This window comes from Carcharhinus amblyrhynchos, chromosome 2, assembly GCF_965287045.1.
Source record: "Carcharhinus amblyrhynchos chromosome 2, sCarAmb.v2.hapA, whole genome shotgun sequence".
Classification (NCBI taxonomy): domain Eukaryota; kingdom Metazoa; phylum Chordata; class Chondrichthyes; order Carcharhiniformes; family Carcharhinidae; genus Carcharhinus; species Carcharhinus amblyrhynchos.
In genome coordinates this window covers 80,450,791-80,468,815 of record NC_137325.1, presented here as the reverse complement: position 1 = coordinate 80,468,815, position 18,025 = coordinate 80,450,791, and the positions used below count along the sequence as shown (strand labels likewise).

The window sequence follows — 18,025 nt, the reverse complement described above, 5'->3', positions numbered from 1 at the left end:
TGACCCCATGCCCCCAAGTCTGTCCACCATCTACAAGGCACAAGGCAGGGCTGTAATTGGAATACTCCCCCCTTGCCTGGATAAGTGCAGCTCCAACAACACTCAAGAAGCTTGACACGAACCAAGAGAAAACAGCCCACTGGATTGGTGTCCCATCCACAAACGTTCACTTCCTCCACTGCTGCCGAACAGTGGCGGCCGTATGTACCTTCTACAAGGTGCACTGATTTAATTTGATTTATTATTGTCACATGTCTTAGTATACAGTGAAAAGTATTGTTTCTTGCACACTATATAGACAAAGCATTCTGGACATAGGGAAGGAAAGGAGAGAGTGGAAAATATAGTGTTACAGTCATAGCCACATAGGGGTGGCGTGGTGGCATAGTGGTTAGCACTGATGCCTCACAGCTCCAGGAACCTGGGTTTAATTCTGGCTTGCTTCACTGTCTGTGGAGTTTGCATGTCCACCCTGTGCCTGCATGGGTTTCTGCTGGGTGCTCCCGTCCTCCCACAGCCCAAAGATGTGTGGGTTAGGTTCATTTGCTATGCTAAGTTGCCTCTTAGTGTCCCCAGATGCGTAGATAATAAGGATTAATGGGGGTAAACGTGGGGTTAGGGGGGTAGAGCCGAGGTGGAATTGTTGGTCGAATGGCCTCCTTCGGCACTGCAGGGTTTCTGTGATAGGTAGGTGTAGAGAAAGATTAATATGAGAGAGGTCCATTCAAAAGTCTGATGGCAGCAGGGAAGAAGCTGTTCTTGATTCAGGGTTGGTAAGTGATCTCAGACTTTTGTATCTTCTGGATGGAAGAATGTGGAAGAGAGTATGTCCAGGGTGCATGGGGTTCTAGATTATGCTGGCTGCTTTTCCGAGGCAGCGGGAAGTGTTAGACAGTGTTGATGGATGGGAGGCTGGTTTGAGAGATGGACTAAGTCTCATTCACGATGCTTTGTAGTTTCTTGCGGTCTTGGACAGAGAAGGAGCTGTACCAAGCTGTGATACAACCAGAAAAAATGTTTTCTATGGAGCATCTGTAGAAGTTGGCAAGAGTTGTAGCAGATATGCCAAATTTCCTTAGGCTTCTGAGAAAATACAGGCATTGGTGGGCTTTCTTATCTATAGTGTCTGCATGGAGGGACCAGAACAGATTGATGATGATCTGGGCACCTAAAATCTGGAGCCCTCGATCATTTCTACTTGGTCCCCATTGATATACAGTAAAAAGTCTGACAACACCAGGTTTTAGTCCAACCTATTTATTTGATAATATTCTCACAAGCTTTCGAGGGGTTACCCTCTTCGTCAGGTGAATGGAGAGTTCTGGCCTCAGACAGAGCATATAAAGCACAGACAGTTTAGAGATTACTGATTAAAATGCGAATCCTTACACCTAACCTGCTGTTCAAGACCTGAAGTGGCTGACAATGTGAGTGGTAGGAGCACTGATCACAGTTTAAAGAGATGTGTATTGTCTCCAGACAGTACAGTAAGTGAGGTTTTGCAACCCAGGCAAGTCACGGGGGTTACAGATAGTGCGACATGAACCCAAGATCCCTGTTGAGACCGTCCTCATGTGTGCGGAACTTGGCTATCAGTCTCTGCTCAGCGACTCTGCGCTGTCGTGTGTTGTGAAGGCCGCCTTGGAGAATGCTTACCCGAAGGTCAGAGGCTGAATGCCCGTGACCACTGAAGTGTTCGCCAACAAACCTGGTGTTGTCAGACTTTTTACTGTGTTTACGCCAGTCCAACGCCGGCATACCCACATCATGCCCATTGATATAGACAGGGCATGCCCTCTACCAAACCTGAGTGATATATTTCCAAATCAGGATTGTAAGTGACAAGGAGAGGAAACTCCAGGTAGTGGTACTCCCGGCTATCTATTGCCCTTGTCCTTCCAGATGATAAAGTTTAAAACAAAAGGTTTATTCATCACAAGTAGGCTTACATTCACACTGCAATGAAGTTACTGTGAAAATCTCCTAGTCGCCACACTCCAGCACCTGTTTGGGTACACCAAGGGAGAATTTAGCAAGGCCAATTCATCTAACCTGCACATCTTTTGGACTGTGGGAGGAAACCGGAGCACTGGAGGAAACCCATGCAGACAGGTAAAATGTGTGAACTCCACACAGACAGTGACCCAACTGGGAATTGAACCCAGGTTCCTGGCGCTGTGAGGCAGCAGTGCTAACCACTGTGCCACTCTGCTGCCCCATGAAGTCGATGATGATCGCCTTCATTTTGTTGACATTGTCTTCTAAAAAGCGTTTAGACAGTTAAATGGGTAAGATGGATATAGAGGAGTATGGGCCAAATGCAGGCGGTTGGAACTAGCTGCACCAGCTCACCAGATTCTCTTATCTCTTTCCTGTGTTGTGTCTCGTCATTGATTGAGATCCAACCCAAAGTGGTGGTGTCATCAGCAAACTTGAAAATCTTCAGGAACTCACCAAGGTTCCTTAGGTAGGATCTTCCAAATTCGTGACTATAGGGCAACATCGTGGCACAGTGTTAATGTAAGCCTACTTCTGATAAATAAATAAACTTTTTTTAAAACTTCATTACCATCTGGAAGGACAAGGGCAACAGATACCTGGAAACACCACCACCTGGAGGTTCCTCTCCATGTCACTTACTGTCCTGATTTGGAAATATATCACTGTTCCTTCACTGTAACTGGGTCAAAAGCCTGAAAATCCTTCCCTAACAGCATTGTATGTATAGCTAGACCACATGGACTGCAACAGTTCAAAAAAACCGCTTACCGTCATCTTCTCACAGGTAATTAGGGATGGGGAATAAATGGTGTCCTAGCCAGTGATGTCCACATCCTGTGAATGAATATGAAAAAAAAAGTAGCATGCAATGATAAAAGACATTTTGGCTTATCAAGCTTGGTATTTTGCCAGATATTACATAGCTTCATTTATCATTTTCTCTACCCAACGTAGAGTCATAGAGATTTACAGCATGGAAACAGGCCCTTTGGCTCAACTTGTCCATGCTGCCTTTTTTTTAAACTGCTAAGTTAGTTCCAATTGCCTGCATTTGACCCATATCCCTCTATATCCATCTTACCCATTTAACTGTCTAAACGCTTTTTAGAAGACAAAATTGAACATAAGAACATAAGAAATAGGAGCAGGAGTAGGCCATCTAGCCCTTCGAGCCTGCCCCGCCATTCAATAAGATCATGGCTGATCTGTTGTGGCACAGTTCCACTTTCCCGCCCTCTCCCCATAACCCTTAATCCCCTCTCTTATCAAAAACCCATCAACCCGCTTCTTAAAAATATTTAGCGAGGCAGCCTCCACCACTTCAACGGGCAGAGAATTCCAGAGATTCACCACCCTTTGAGTGAAGAAGTTCCTCCTCAACTCCGTTCTAAACCGCCTCCCCTTTATCTTGAGGCTGTGCCCCCTAGTCCTACTGTCTTTTTTGAGCGGGAAGAGTCTCTCCACCTCTATCCTATCCATCCCATTCATCATCTTATACGTCTCAATGAGATCTCCCCTCATTCTTCTAAACTCTAGGGAGTACAAGCCTAGTTTATTCAGCCTCTCCTCATAGCTCAACCCCCTCAACTCCGGTATCAGCCTAGTAAACCTCCTCTGCACTCCCTCCAGGGCCAAAATATCCTTGCGCAGGTGCGGCACCCAAAACTGCACACACTACTCCAGCTGCGGCCTCACCAATGCCCTATACAGCTGCAGCAAGACCTCCCTACTTTTATATTCAATCCCCCTCGCTATGAAGGCCAGCATCCCATTCGCCTTCCTGACCACCTGCTGCACCTGCAAGCTGGGTTTTTGCGACTCATGCACAAGGACCCCGAGGTCCCTCTGCACCGTCGCCTGCTGCAGTTTTTCGCCCCGTAAGTAATAGTCCTTCCTACCATTCTTCCTACCAAAGTGGACCACCTCACACTTGCCAACATTAAATTCCATTTGCCATTTCCTGGCCCATTCGCCCAGCCTATCTAGATCCTTCTGCAGACTCTCCACACCCTCCGCACAATTTGCCTTTCCCCCAATCTTGGTGTCATCAGCAAATTTCGACACCCTGCACTCGGTTCCCTCCTCCAGATCATCTATATAAATGGTAAATAGCTGAGGCCCCAGCACCGACCCCTGGGGCACCCCACTAGTCACCAACCGCCAATCCGAATAGCACCCATTGACCCCCACTCTCTGCCTCCTATTTGACAACCAATCCTCTATCCACGCTAACACCCTACCCCCAACTCCATGTCCCCTGACCTTCTGCAATAACCTCTTGTGAGGTACCTTGTCAAACGCCTTCTGAAAATCCAGAAAGACCACATCCACCGGCTCTCCTCTATCCACTGCCCTAGACACATCCTCATAGAACTCCAGTAAATTTGTCAGACACGACTTCCCTTTAATGAAACCGTGTTGCGTCCGCCCTATCAAGCAATTCCCTTCAAGATGCCTCGCAATTTCCTCCTTAATGACGGATTCTAACATTTTAGCCGGCTTCTTCTTCTACCTCTGGCAGCTTGTTCCAGACGCTCATCACCCACTGTGTGGAAAAAATTGCCCCCTCTAGACCCTTCTGTAACTCTCCCCTCTCACCTTAAACCTATGCCCTCTAGTTTTAGATCCCTTTATCTTTGGGAAAAGATATTGACAATCTAGCTGACCTATATTCCGCTTTATTTTATAGACCTCTATAAGATCACTCGTCAGCTTCTTACGCTCCAGGGAAAGAAGTCCCTGTTTATCAAGCCTCTCCTTATAACTCAAACCAGTCTGTCCACCTGTGACTCCACTTTTAAAGAGCTATGAACCTGTATCCCTAGATCTTTGTTCTGTAGATCTCTCCAACACCCTACCATTAACTGAGTAAGTCCTGCCTGGTTTAGTCTACCAAAATGCATCACCTCACATTTATCTAAATTAAACGCCATCTGCCATTCGTCAGCCCACTGGCCCAATTGATCAAGACGCCGTTGCAATCAGAGATAACCTTCTTCAGTGTCTGCTATGCACCAATCTTGGTGTCATCTGCAAACTTACTAACCATGCCTCCTATATTCTCATCCAAATCATTAAATAACGGTTATTAGAAGTTTCAAAGATATTAGTGAAAATCTCCAGAATATTTGTCTAACCTTATAACCTCCATTATTCAGTTCTGTCTGTTATTTTCTGTTATCTTGTTATGTCTCAACAGTATAGATAATTATTGGATGCAAGTGGAGTACTCGATGGCCTCTGTATCCTTATTCATGCAGTGTTTCATCCTGCTTTCTAGCTTTCTTCTCTGTTTTTTTTATTTTCCCTCGTTTATGTTTCTGGATGTTTTCTCATATGTTACCTTAATCATTCTCTCCATGAGTGAATCTAAACAATGAATTTCTGGGTATATTTGACTGTGGTCAACTACATAACTGATTGTAATCCAATACTTACCCAATGCCCACTTATCCACAGAGCTGTGGTTAAAAGTTTGAACACTGGCTGATTTTCCCTTACCGTTATGGAATTTTTCGTGATCAGTCTGAGGGGTGTCCATAATGCAGCATAGAATGCTTTCCTTTTTGGGTACTCGGTGTCACCATCTAGCATTCCCTGCATCCATTGCCCCGATGCTATACAAGGCTTATGTTTAATATTATGTAAATCTCTTTAACAACAAAGATATAAAAGATTAAAAAGTGAGATTTATAAAATCAAGAAAATCGCTGTTTCCCTCCTTATTTCCAAGCCTATGAGCCCTGATAATATTCCAGCAATAGTACTGAATATTTGTACCCAGGAACTTGCAGAGTACAGTTACAAAACGAGTATTTATTCAGTAATGTTGACAATTGCCCAGGTATGTCCTACGTACAAAAAGTAGGACAGATCCAACCCAGCCAATTACTGCCCCATCAGTCTACTCTCGATCATCAGTGAGCAATGGAGGGGTCATTAACACTGTGATCAAGCAGTACTTGCTTAGCAATAACCTTGGCTCACCAATGCTCAGTTAAGGTACTGCCAGGGCCACTCAGCTCCTGATATCATTAAAACCTTGGTTCAAACATGGGCCAAAGAACTGGACTCCAGTTGAGGTGAGAATTGAGCAGCACGGTAACAAGTGGTTAGCACTGCTGCTTCACAGCTCCAGGGTCCTGGGTTTGATTCCTGGCTTGGGTCACTGTCTGGAGTGTGCACATTTTCCTCGTGTCTGCGTGGGTTTCCTCCGGGTACTCCGGTTTCCTCCCACAGTCCAAAGATGTGCGGGTTAGGTTGATTGGCTATGCTAAGAAATTGCCTCTTAGTGTTCAGGGATGCGTAGGTTAGAGGGATTAGTGGGTATAGTATGTAGGGATGTGGGGGTAGGGCCTGGGTGGGATTGTGTTCAGTGCAGACTCAGTGGGCGGAAAGGCCTCTTTCTGCAGGGTTCTATGTTCTGTGATTGCCCTTGATATCAAGGCCTCATTTGACTGACAAGCATCAAGGAAAAGATTTACTAGGATGCTACTGGGACTTGATGGATTGAGTTATAAGGAAAGGCTGGATAGACTGGGACTTTTTTCTCTGGAGCATAGGAGGCTGAGGGGTGACCTTATAGAGATCTATAAAATAATGAGGGGCATAGACAAGGTAGATAGTCAATATCTTTTCCGAAAGGTAGGGGAGTCTAAAACTAGAGGGCGTAGGTTTAAGGTGAGAGGGGAGAGATACAAACGTGTCCAGAGGGGCAATTATTTCACACAGAGGGTTGTGAGTGCCTGGAACAATTGCCAGAGATGATGATAGAGGTGGGTACAATTTTATCTTTTTAAAAGCATTTAGATAGTTCCATGGGTACAATGGGGATAGAGGGATATGAGCCAAATGCAGGCAATTGGAATTAGCTTAGGGGTTTTAAAAAAAATGGCAGCATGGACAAGTTGGGCCTAAGGGCCTGTTTCCATGCTGTAAACCAGTATGACTCTGAATCCCAGCAAAACTGGAGTCATTGGGAATCAGGGAAAACTCTCAGTTGGTTGGAGTCATACTTTGCAGAAAGGAAGCTGGTTGTTAAAGTCAGCCATTTTCAGCTGCTTCATAAATGACATCCCTTCCATCATAGAGTCAGAAGTGAGGATGTTCGCTGATGATTGCACATTCAGCATCATTTGTGACTCTTCAGATACTGAAACAGTCCATGTCCAAATATAGCAAGACCTGGACAATATCCAGGTTTAGGCTAACAAGTAAAATACAAGCTAAGCAAATGTCAGACAATGACCATCTCCATCAAGAGAAAATCTAATCATCACCCCATGACATTCAATGGCATAATCATTGCTAAATCTCTCTGCCCACCTCTCTTCTTCCTCCCCCTCCCCTCCCTGCCCCATCCCCACTGTCAATATTCTGGGGGTTACTAATGACCAGCAATATACCATACAAGAGCAGGTCACAATCTAGGAATTCTACCACAAATGAGTGCTATGGTGTTTGAATTACAGTGCCTGTGTGATGCCAGGTATGTAGGCTATAGAGCCTCATAGTGTGTGTGCAGTCTTCCAACATTCTGTGACACCATGCCACATCTTTAATGCTAGATTTTGGGAAGGGAGGGAATATTTGCATTGTGATTCAATTATTTTTCTTAAATCCATAACATTGAAATGAAACTCCTATTAAAAATGAAGAAATGCTAATGTCATTAATTTGAAACTCATTTGAACTATTGGGGGTTAAGATTTTAGTTTGTTTATTGTGTGGTGTTTTGATTCCTGCAAAAACCCAGAACAGACATTGGGAAATTTTTAATATTTAGAATTTTGTTCCGCCAAGTTCCAGGTATTGTGGCAACTGGAGAGAGAAACTGTTGATAAGCTCTTATCCTATCATTCCCAATGTGTGTTTGGCAGGTCAAGTTTCCTGATAAATAAAATGCAAGATTTATTTTTGTACCGCTCAATCAGAAAATGAGAAATGCATCAGCCAAATCTGTTATTTCTTCAGTTTTTTCCTAAACCATTATTTAAAAATGACAAAAACAATTGCATATTTCAATGTCTTTACATCAAGTTGCATACAGTGAAATGAGGAATTCTAATGTCGAGAATGTGTGGGTTGAGAGCGTTTGTGGGGGGGAAGGGGTGAGGATGGGGGTGTTGGTTGTATGGTATTGGTGATTTGTGAGTTTTTGCACATGGGTGCAACCCAGCTCCAACATACCCACTTCTGGTTTTAAGAGAGGCACGTTTGGTTGCTGATGAGAAATGTACAAGCTGAAGTTAGGGATTTAATAAGTGGTTGCTTAGGAGTACTGTTAACTCAGTTAATGCCTTAATTCATGCAAATAAATTATTTTCAAATTAATTTTAATTTGGCTTAAAAGTTAACCTGAGCAGCACGATTGTCCTGGGGTTTGGGAAACAGATCAGGGAAAGGGAGGTAAGTTTAAGTGGCATTGTCAATCTGAATAGAAACTTATTGCAGCTGGTGTCTCAATTCCCTCTGGCATGTTTGGCAATGAGTATTTGTACAAAGTTGCATCCACCCAAGTCCTTCAGTATTTCAAATTGACAAGATCAGGATGGGAGGTAACTTAAATGTGTTTTACACAGCACATCAGAAGAGGAAGTCCAACAATATTCATGGTAGCATAAGACACTCTGGGATCCAGGTTTCAGAAGGCACTAACCACGCACTGTTTTCAGACTGCGTCCTTGACCTCTCAGAGAGCAGTATTTTCATGTCATGTGGTGATAGATATCTGCAGCCTCTTGCAGGAAAATCTGCTTCCTCTTGCACCTGGTGGCATTCATGAAAGTAACCGTGAAAGTCATCAACCTCCTAAATTTTGTCTATCCCACTTGCTTGTGGTAATGTAATCAGCATTTCCCAGCCCATTATACATAAATGCAAAAGTGCATGCCTGCTTTGTTTGCAGGTTGACAATTATGTAAATTTCCTCTGTGGAGGTAGCCAGAATGAGCATGCAGGAACATTTGCCTATGTGCCTGGATCCCCACAGATGTGGCTGACAATGAGCATGATATCAATTGACTGCAACAGGGCATAAATAGACAAGCAGAATGGGTGGAGAGGTCGCAGGTAGAATTCAATGCAGAGAAGTATAAGGTAATCCATCTTGGCAAAGGGAGGAGCAATATAGACTAAAAGCACAGTTTTAAACAGAGGGACATTGGGATTCATGTGCATAGATCTTTGAAGGTGGCAAGATGTATTGAGAGAATAGTTAGCAAAACATAAGGGATGACTTTGTTGGGTGTTGTAAATAGAGGTATTGAGAACAGTAACAGGAAGTTATGGTGAAATTGTATGAAGCTCCATAGTATTGAATCCAGTTCTGATTAGAAATGATGTGCACGGGTCTTTGAGAAGGTGCGGAGGAAACTTAACTGGGGCTAACGGATTTAGCTACAAGGTTAGCAGATAGGAAGCAGAGTAGGAATAAATGGGCCTTTTTTAAAGTGGTTTGCAGCAACTAGTGGGGTCCTGTAGGGATCAGTACTTGGGCCCCAACTATTTACAATATACATCAATGATTCAGATAAGGGAATCAAAAGTAATGATTTCATATTACACAAAACCTGGTGGGAATGTCTGATGACGAGGATGTTAAGATCCTTAAAGGTGATTTAGGCAAATTGAGTGAGACTGGGCAAATACTTGGCAAATGCTGTATAACATGGATAGATATGAAGTTACCCACTTCAGTGGAGAAACAGAATGGCAGAGTATCATTTAAATGGCGATAGATTGGGAAATATTAATGTACAAAGTGACTTGCGTATCCTGGTAGACCAGTCACTCAGTGCATTTGCTTAAGCATGCAGGTACAGCAAGCAGTTAGGAAGGTAAATGGTCTGTTGGCCTTCATTGCAAAAGGATTGAGTACAATAGCAAGGATATCTTGCTGCAGCTGTACAGAGTTATGGTGCGGCCACGCCTTGGATATTAAGTGCAGTTTAGTCTTTTTATCGAAGAAAGAATATACTTGCCAAAGAGGGAGTGCGTTTCATCAAATTGACCACTGGGATAGCAGGATTGTCATATGAAGAGAGATTGGGTCAACTGGGCCATATTCACTGGAATTTAGAAGAATGAGATGGGATCTCATTAAAATATATAAAGTACTGAGAGAGCTGGACAGACTGGATATAGGGCTGTTGTTTCCTCTGACTTTGACTTTGAGGGGGTGCGTGTAGTCTAGAACAAGGGGTCACAGTCTCATTACGGGGTAGGCCATTTAGGACCGAAATGGGAAAAAAATCTTCATTCAGAGGATGGTGAACCTGTGGAATTCTCTACCACAGAAGACTCTGGAGGTCAAATCACTGAATATATTTAAGAAGGAAATAGATTTCTAATCTCTGTCAAGGGCATAGGGAAAGTGCTGGAGTATGATGTTGAGATAGAGGATCAGCCATGAGCATGTTGACCGGCAGAGCAGGCTTAAAGGGCTGAATGGCCTACTCCTGTTCCTATTTTCTATGTTAGGTTGAAGAAGCTGGGATTGTTCTCCTGGGAGCAATGGAGATTGAAGAGGTATTTTAAGTGTTCAAGTGTATGACGGGTTTAGATAAAGAAAAACTTCCCTCATTACGAGGACTAGAAGACTCAGATTTATGGCTTTGGGCAAGAAATGCTGTATGATTGTGAAGAATTTTTTTATGCAGCAAGTAATAATGATCTGGAATTCACTGCATATAATGGACTCTTAAGATTTTCCCATTGACAAATTATGCTAACTGGCCTATAGTTACCTGTATTTTGTCTCCCCCCCTTTTTGAATAAGGGTGCTATGTTGGCAGTTTTCCAATCTGCTGGGATTTTTCCAGAATTTAAGGATTCTTGGAAGATTGAGACCAGTACCAACACCATCTCTGAGGCTGTTTCCTTTAATATCCCAGAATGTAACCGTCAGTCCATGGGGACTTATCTTTAGCTCCATTAGTTTCCCCATTAATTTTTCTTTAGTGATAGCTATTGCATTTATTTCTTCCCCTCCATTTGTCCCTTGATTTAGTATTTTTGGAATGCTATCAGAATACTTTCTTCTACCATGAAGACTGATGCAAAGTGTTTATTTAACTCCCTTGCTATTTCCTGATTCCGCATTATTATTTCCACAGTCTCATTCTCTAAGGGGCCCATGTTTCCCTTGGCCTCTCTCATTTATATATTTCAAGAAGATTTAGTTTACCCTCAGAGTTAATCTTCTCTTTATTTATTTTTTTGGTCATCTTTTGATAGTTTTTAAAAACTTTCCTGATCCTCTAGTTTACGACTAATCCTTGCCATATGTGTTTTCTTTCTGTGCATGAAGCACCCCATTCACACCTGCTTTCCACCTCTAATTGCCTGCTTTCCTGGTGGACAATCATTCATTGGCAATCTGATGCTAGATTTGACAAGCTGACATGGTGGAGGTGGGAGTACGGACCACTCAGTTTCTGTTCTATCTCCCTCACGCCACCAAAAGTGTGAAATCCAGCTCAATGGGTTTTTATAAACTAGAAGATGTTTTTCCATCATGAGGAAGCTCTGACTGTTGCTTTGGGAAATTATGTCCCTTCTCACCTTTCATGAGCAGGAGCTTTGATGGAGTTGGCAGTGTGTTTATGGGTAGCCTGCTGGGCCTGGATGATATGCTGTGTTGCTAATAGCTCACAAGCAGTGCTGAAAAGACATTTCATGATTCACCCTCTCGCATCTCCTTTATGATGCTGGGTTTACTGAGGCCATACACAAAAAGCTGACTACTTGTGGTTTAAAAATAGACTTAAAATAAAGGCAGCCAACCTGATTATAATATTTAAATAACCAATCTGCTTTCTGAAAGCAGCTTGCTTATCCGCCTCCTGTCCATTAAAAGTAAAAAAGGATGTGTTCAAAGGGGCTTTAGTTCCTGTTCCATAGGTTTTGTGCTTTAACCTCTGGTATGAACCCCAACCCACCCATTTTTGACAGTTATGGTTAGAATCAATATGTTGGTTGTGAGCCCATTGATACAATTGAAAGACTTTTCCTTTCTTTTCCCAGAGTATGGCGGACTTGGTTTGGATTTCAGCTACAATATAGCAGTGGCAGAAGAACTGGGAAACATACCTTGTGGTGGAATTCCCATGGCAATCGGCGTCCAGAGTGATATGGCAACACCAGCTCTAGCCAGGTATTAACTGTTTCTTCAGGGTGGCAGGTAAAGTAAAATTAGGGGTACTGTCAAAGAAGTTATGTCAGAACTAATAATTTGTTACCATGCCCTTTCCCACTGCTTAAATGTAATTATAAGTATTCCATTCAATTGAAATTACACATGTGCCAACAAATGATTAAACATACAATATAACCGTTTGGAACCATAGGGCTAGATCTCCCTGATCCTAGTTCCTGAGGTGCTGGCCTTCTCCCCATCACACTAATGTTTGCTCAGTTTGCTGTGACAGGGTCATTATGCATTCATCATAGTCTCCCAGCAAAATTTTGAGCAAGTGTTGGGGGAGATTCCAGAGGGACAGAGGAGTTGGGTGCACCCAAAGTTAGAAGGAGGGAGTTCTGTTGAGTCACCCTACCCCAACTTATCACTGGGTCCAATCATTTTTGGGCTTCTTCCACAGCTAGGAAATCCTCCCATCAGCCTAAAAATTGAGGCTGGGCAGGAAATGGTTCTTAAGTACCCATAATTGACAATTTAATAATTGCCCATTTAAGGCCTCAATTGGGGCAAGGGCAGGTGGCCCATCTCACACCACGCCAGCCCCAGCATAAAATTGTTGAGAGGTCAGGGAGGCAGGAACTCAGGAAGTTCATTCCTCCTAATTCATGCTGTCTCCCCACCTAAAATCAAGCTGGCAGGGGAGTATGAAATTCAGGCCCAATACTGATGGGGCCCTAAAGTTATTCCATTAGGCAGAGATATTGGTTCCTCTCCACCCCACCACCAATGAGAACAGGCTGCCAATTCTGTTGGCAGAATTGCAGAGGAATGGCATGACAGGTGATGATTTGACCATGGCCACTCACCACTGGCATTTTATATTTACATTGGTTGGGGAGGTGTCATGTGGTCTGGCTGCCCTTGGGCTAGTTAATGTCCCTCCTGAGAGGGTCATCAGAGCCCACATTACCTCATGATACATCTTGTTGTTGGCTCCTGTAGGCGGTCTCCCATCTATTCAGTGAGACTTGCCCGACTGCCCCTGACAAAGTTCTCACATTCACCTTGTTATTCAGCTCCAGCCTGGGGCTACTGGCTGAAGTCCCAACAGTGGTGGCATTGCTGGGGTTAAGAGCTGCTAGCCATTTGTTAGATAGCAAGTCCTGCCTCCAAGATGGAGGTATTGGTGACCTGAACCAATTAACAGCCAAGCAGCTGCTAAATCCAACCTGAGCTTCCTAGCATAGAATCATAGATTCACTACAGTGTAGAAGGAGACCATTTGCCCCATCCTGTCTGTACTCGCTCCTGACTATTCAGCCTTCTATTGAGGAGAAGGCAGACACTTGCCTACAGGTAGCGGAGGAAAGTTGCCAAATAAGCCATTCCACTCTCCAGATCACTTGTCTATGCCTTCAGGAACTTAGTTCTAGATTTAGAAAGAGACTTGGGATTATGTTGTATGTTCATGTGACTGGAAAGTGTTGCAGAAATCTAAGCAACATTTTTCTGAAATAACATAAGTAATGCAGTTTTGGCAAGATTATTCCACATCACACAAGCAGCTTCACTGCATGTTACTTGCTTCCAGAACTAAAAATGCCCTACTTTCCCTCTTATTTCATCTGTTGGTAGATTTTTCTGTGATTAAGCAGAAATGTATTATGTACATGAAATGAATTTAATTGTAAATTGCATTACACAAGTCCTTGGGTAGAAGTTATGATACCCTGTTCCACATTCCTGCTGCAGTTCATCCTCATTCATCCTTTAGATCTTTGCTGTTGAATGTCCTACATTGAAAATGATCCAAGCTTAGTTAGTACTCAGAAACAAGAACTTGCAGCAGAATTTGTCCAATCATATGATCTCTCATATTCTCTCCAATCATATTGACAATATGTTCATGTCCAGCCACAGTGTTCCTGAGCACTCTTACCTCTATCCTACATTACGTACAAAATATCAGAATCACAGATTTGCTATAGCATAGATAGAAAGAGGCCATTTGGCCCATCTCTGGGTTAATGACAACCTTGCAGACCTTTAAACTAACAGCCTACTAACTGCAGTCAATCTCTAAGCATCATACTTTTCACTAATTTAGTTAGAGGAATTAATGTAATCATGGCCTATCAAAGCTAAGAAATTAGATGCAATCCACCAAGGCTCAATAGTATAAATCAGCCAAAAGGGGTTGTGGATGAGACTAATGAGTAAGCAGCTTACTGGAAAAGCCTACTGTCAATTGTTGCAACTTAAGGTGAACCGAATGTTCCAGGTAGGACTGCAATTTTAAATTATTTCAATTTGTTTTCCCAAAAGACTTAGATTTCCTTAGTCCTCAATTTTGCAGATGCCATCTCTATGCCTTTTCACGGTGTTTAATTTGCTGCAGTTCCTTAAATGTTGCTTGGCACCTTGACCATTGGTTGCCCTTCTTTTGTATTTTTCTGGGACCGATTCAGTAAAAATGCTGTATTGCTGGGAACATCTTTTGTCTCTCCTAATGATATTTGAAGTATTTTCCTAATGATATTCAAATGAGCTAACATCAGGATTGCAGGCAGGATCATTGTCTTTATCAACAGAGGCAGCTGGTGATGCTGTCCTGATCCACTTCCTCCGAAAGAGCAGGCGTCCAAGGTTTCTAGACCTGAAATCATTTTGCATGATTTACTCTGTTTTGTGAAAGATAAGATTTCTCAACATTTTACCTAAGATATATTCTTGCTAAATCACATGAAACCAAAATATTTTTTCTTGGTGAACACATTCAAATTTGTATAAACAACATAGATGATTATATGAGGGTAGGATTAATAAGTTTGTGGATGACAAAGATTGGCTGAGTGTTTTAGGCTACAAGAAGATATAGACGGAATGGTCAAATGGGCATATAAGTGGCAGATGGAATTTAACCTTGAAAAGTGTGAAGTGATACACTTTGGAAGGAGTAATTTGACAAGGAAGTATTCAATGAATGGCATGACACTAGGAAGTTCTGTGGGACCAAAGGATCTTGGCATATTTGTCCATAGATTTCTGAAAGCAGAAGGGTATGTTATTAGGTTGGTGAAAAAGGGACACTTGCCTTTATCAGCTGAGGCATAGAGTACAAAAGCAGGGAAATCATGTTGAAGTTGTATAGAACTTTGGTGAGACTGCAGCTAGAGTGGTGTGTGCAATTCTGGCCGTCACATCGTAGGAAGGATGTGAATGCATTGGAGGGGGTGCAGAGGAGATTCACCAGGATGCTGCCTGGGATAGAACATTTAGAACATAGAACATTACAGCGCAGAACAGGCCCTTCGGCCCACGATGTTGCGCCGACCAGTTAAAAAGCAATGACCCTCTAACCTAAACCAAACCCTTTCCATCCATAAACCTATCCACGGATCTCTTAAGCGCCCCCCAAACTAGGCGCATTTACAACAGCAGCAGGCAGGGCATTCCAATCCCTCACCACCCTCTGGGTAAAGAACCTACCCCTGACATCCGTCCTATAACTACCACCCCTTAATTTAAAGCTATGCCCCCTCATGCTAGCTTTCTCCATCCGAGGAAAAAGGCTATCACTGTCCACCCTATCTAAACCTCTAATCATCTTATATGTTTCAATAAGGTCCCCACTTAGCTGCCTTCTTTCTAACGAAAACAACCTTAAATCCCTCAGTCTCTCCTCATAGGACCTCCCCTCCATACCAGGCAACATCCTGGTAAACCTCCTCTGCACCGTCTCCAAAGCCTCCACATCTTTCCTATAATGTGGGGACCAGAACTGCACACAATACTCCAAGTGCGGCCACACCAGAGTCTTGTACAGTTGCAACATGACGCTGCGGCTCCTAAATTCAATCCCCCTACCAATAAACGCCAAGACACCGTATGCCTTCCTAATAACCCTATCTACTTGATTCCCAACTTTCAGGGATCTATGTACACATACACCTAGATCCCTCTGTTCATCCACATACTCAGAGTCCTACTGTTAGCCCTATACTCCACACATCTGTTATTCCTGCCAAAGTGAATTACCTCACACTTTTCCACATTAAACTCCATCCTTCACCTCTCGGCCCAGCTCTGCAACTTGTCCAAGTTCCCCTGTAAACTAAGACACCCTTCCTCACTATCTACCACACCTCCGACTTTGGTGTCATCAGCAAATTTACTAATCCACCCAGCTATACCCTCATCCAGATCATTTATAAAAATTACAAACAGCAGTGGCCCCAAAACAAATCCCTGAGGCACACCACTCGTAACTGAACTCCATGACGAATACTTACCATCAACCACCACCCTCTGTCTCCTATCCGCCAGCCAATTCCTGATCCAATTACCTAAATCACCCTCAATCCCATACATCTGCATTTTCTGCAGAAGCCTTCCATGGTGAACCTTATCAAACGCCTTACTAAAGTCCATATATACCACGTCAACTGCCTTACCCCCATCCACCTCTTTGGTCACTTTCTCAAAAAACTCAATAAGGTTAGTAAGGCACGACCTACCCTCCACAAAACCATGCTGACTATCTCCAATCAATTCATTACTCTCTAAATAACTATAAATCCTATCCCTAATAATTTTTTCTAAAACCTTACCCACAACAGAAGTAAGACTCACCGGTCTATAATTCCCGGGGAAGTCTCTGTTCCCCTTCTTAAACAATGGGACAACATTCGCTATCCTCCAATCTTCTGGCACTATACCTGTGACCAATGACGACCTGAAGATCAGAGCCAGAGGCTCTGCAGTCGCCTCTCTTGCCTCCCAGAGAATCCTAGGGTAAATCCCGTCCGGCCCAGGGGACTTACCTATTTTCAAACCCTCAAGAATATCAAGCACATCCTCCTTATCAACTGCAATACTGTCCAGTTTACAACCCTGTAACCCAGTGTTCTCCACAGCTACATTTATGTCCCCCTGCGTGAACACTGAAGAGAAATATTGGTTCAATGCCTCTCCAATCTCTTCTGGCTCCACACACACATTCCCACTGCTGTCTCTAACTGGCCCCAATCTTGCCCTAACCAACCTTCTGTTCTTAACATATCTATAGAACGCCTTAGGATTCTCCTTAATCCTATCAGCCAAAGTCTTCTCATGTCCTCTTTTAGCCCTTCTTAACTCACTCTTTAACTCCCTCCTAGCCAATCTAAAGCTTTCTAGTGCACTACCTGAGCCCTCAAGTCTCATCCGGACATAAGCCTCCTTTTTCTTTTTAACCAGCGAACCAACTTTCTTAGTGCACCACGGTTCCCTAGCTCTACCAATTCCTCCTTGCCTGACAGGGACATACATATCAAGGACTCGCAGTAGCTGCTCCTTGAAAAAACTCCACATTTTGGACGTTCCGAGACCCTGTAGTCTCCTAGTCCAACCTATGCTTCCTAATTCTCTCATAATTACCCTTCCCCCAGCTAAAACTACTGACCTGAGGTTCGTGCCTATCCCTTTCTATCACTAAGGTGAACGTAACCGAATTGTGGTCACTATCACCAAAATGTGCACCAACTTCCAAGTCTAGCACCTGGTCTGGCTCATTTCCCAGCACCAAATCCAATATAGCCTCACCTCTAGTTGGCCTATCAACATACTGAGTCAAAAAACCTTCCTGCACGCTTTGCACAAAAACTGACCCCTCTAATGATGTAGAGCTATAGCTATTCCAATCAATATTAGTAAAGTTAAAGTCCCCCATAACAATTACCCTATTACTTTCACTCCTATCCAGGATCGCCTCCGCAATCCTTTCCTCAACCTCTCTAGAACTTTTAGGAGGTCTATAAAAGACTTCCAACAGGGTGACCTCCCCTCTCCTATTTCTAATCTCAGCCCATACAACCTCAACAGACAAGTCCTCATCAAACTTCC

The 18,025-nt window shown here is 43.3% G+C and overlaps 1 protein-coding gene across 1 annotated transcript in view; it reads left to right on the top strand.

The window, feature by feature from the left end:
• LOC145355704 (putative acyl-CoA dehydrogenase 6) overlaps window positions 1–18,025 on the top strand; it is a 72,289-nt gene that overhangs the window by 35,790 nt on the left and 18,474 nt on the right. The window contains exon 3 of the mRNA XM_080207952.1: window positions 12,028–12,157. Coding sequence (XP_080064078.1) covers window positions 12,028–12,157 — 130 coding nt within the window. The remainder of the gene's footprint in view (window positions 1–12,027; window positions 12,158–18,025) is intronic.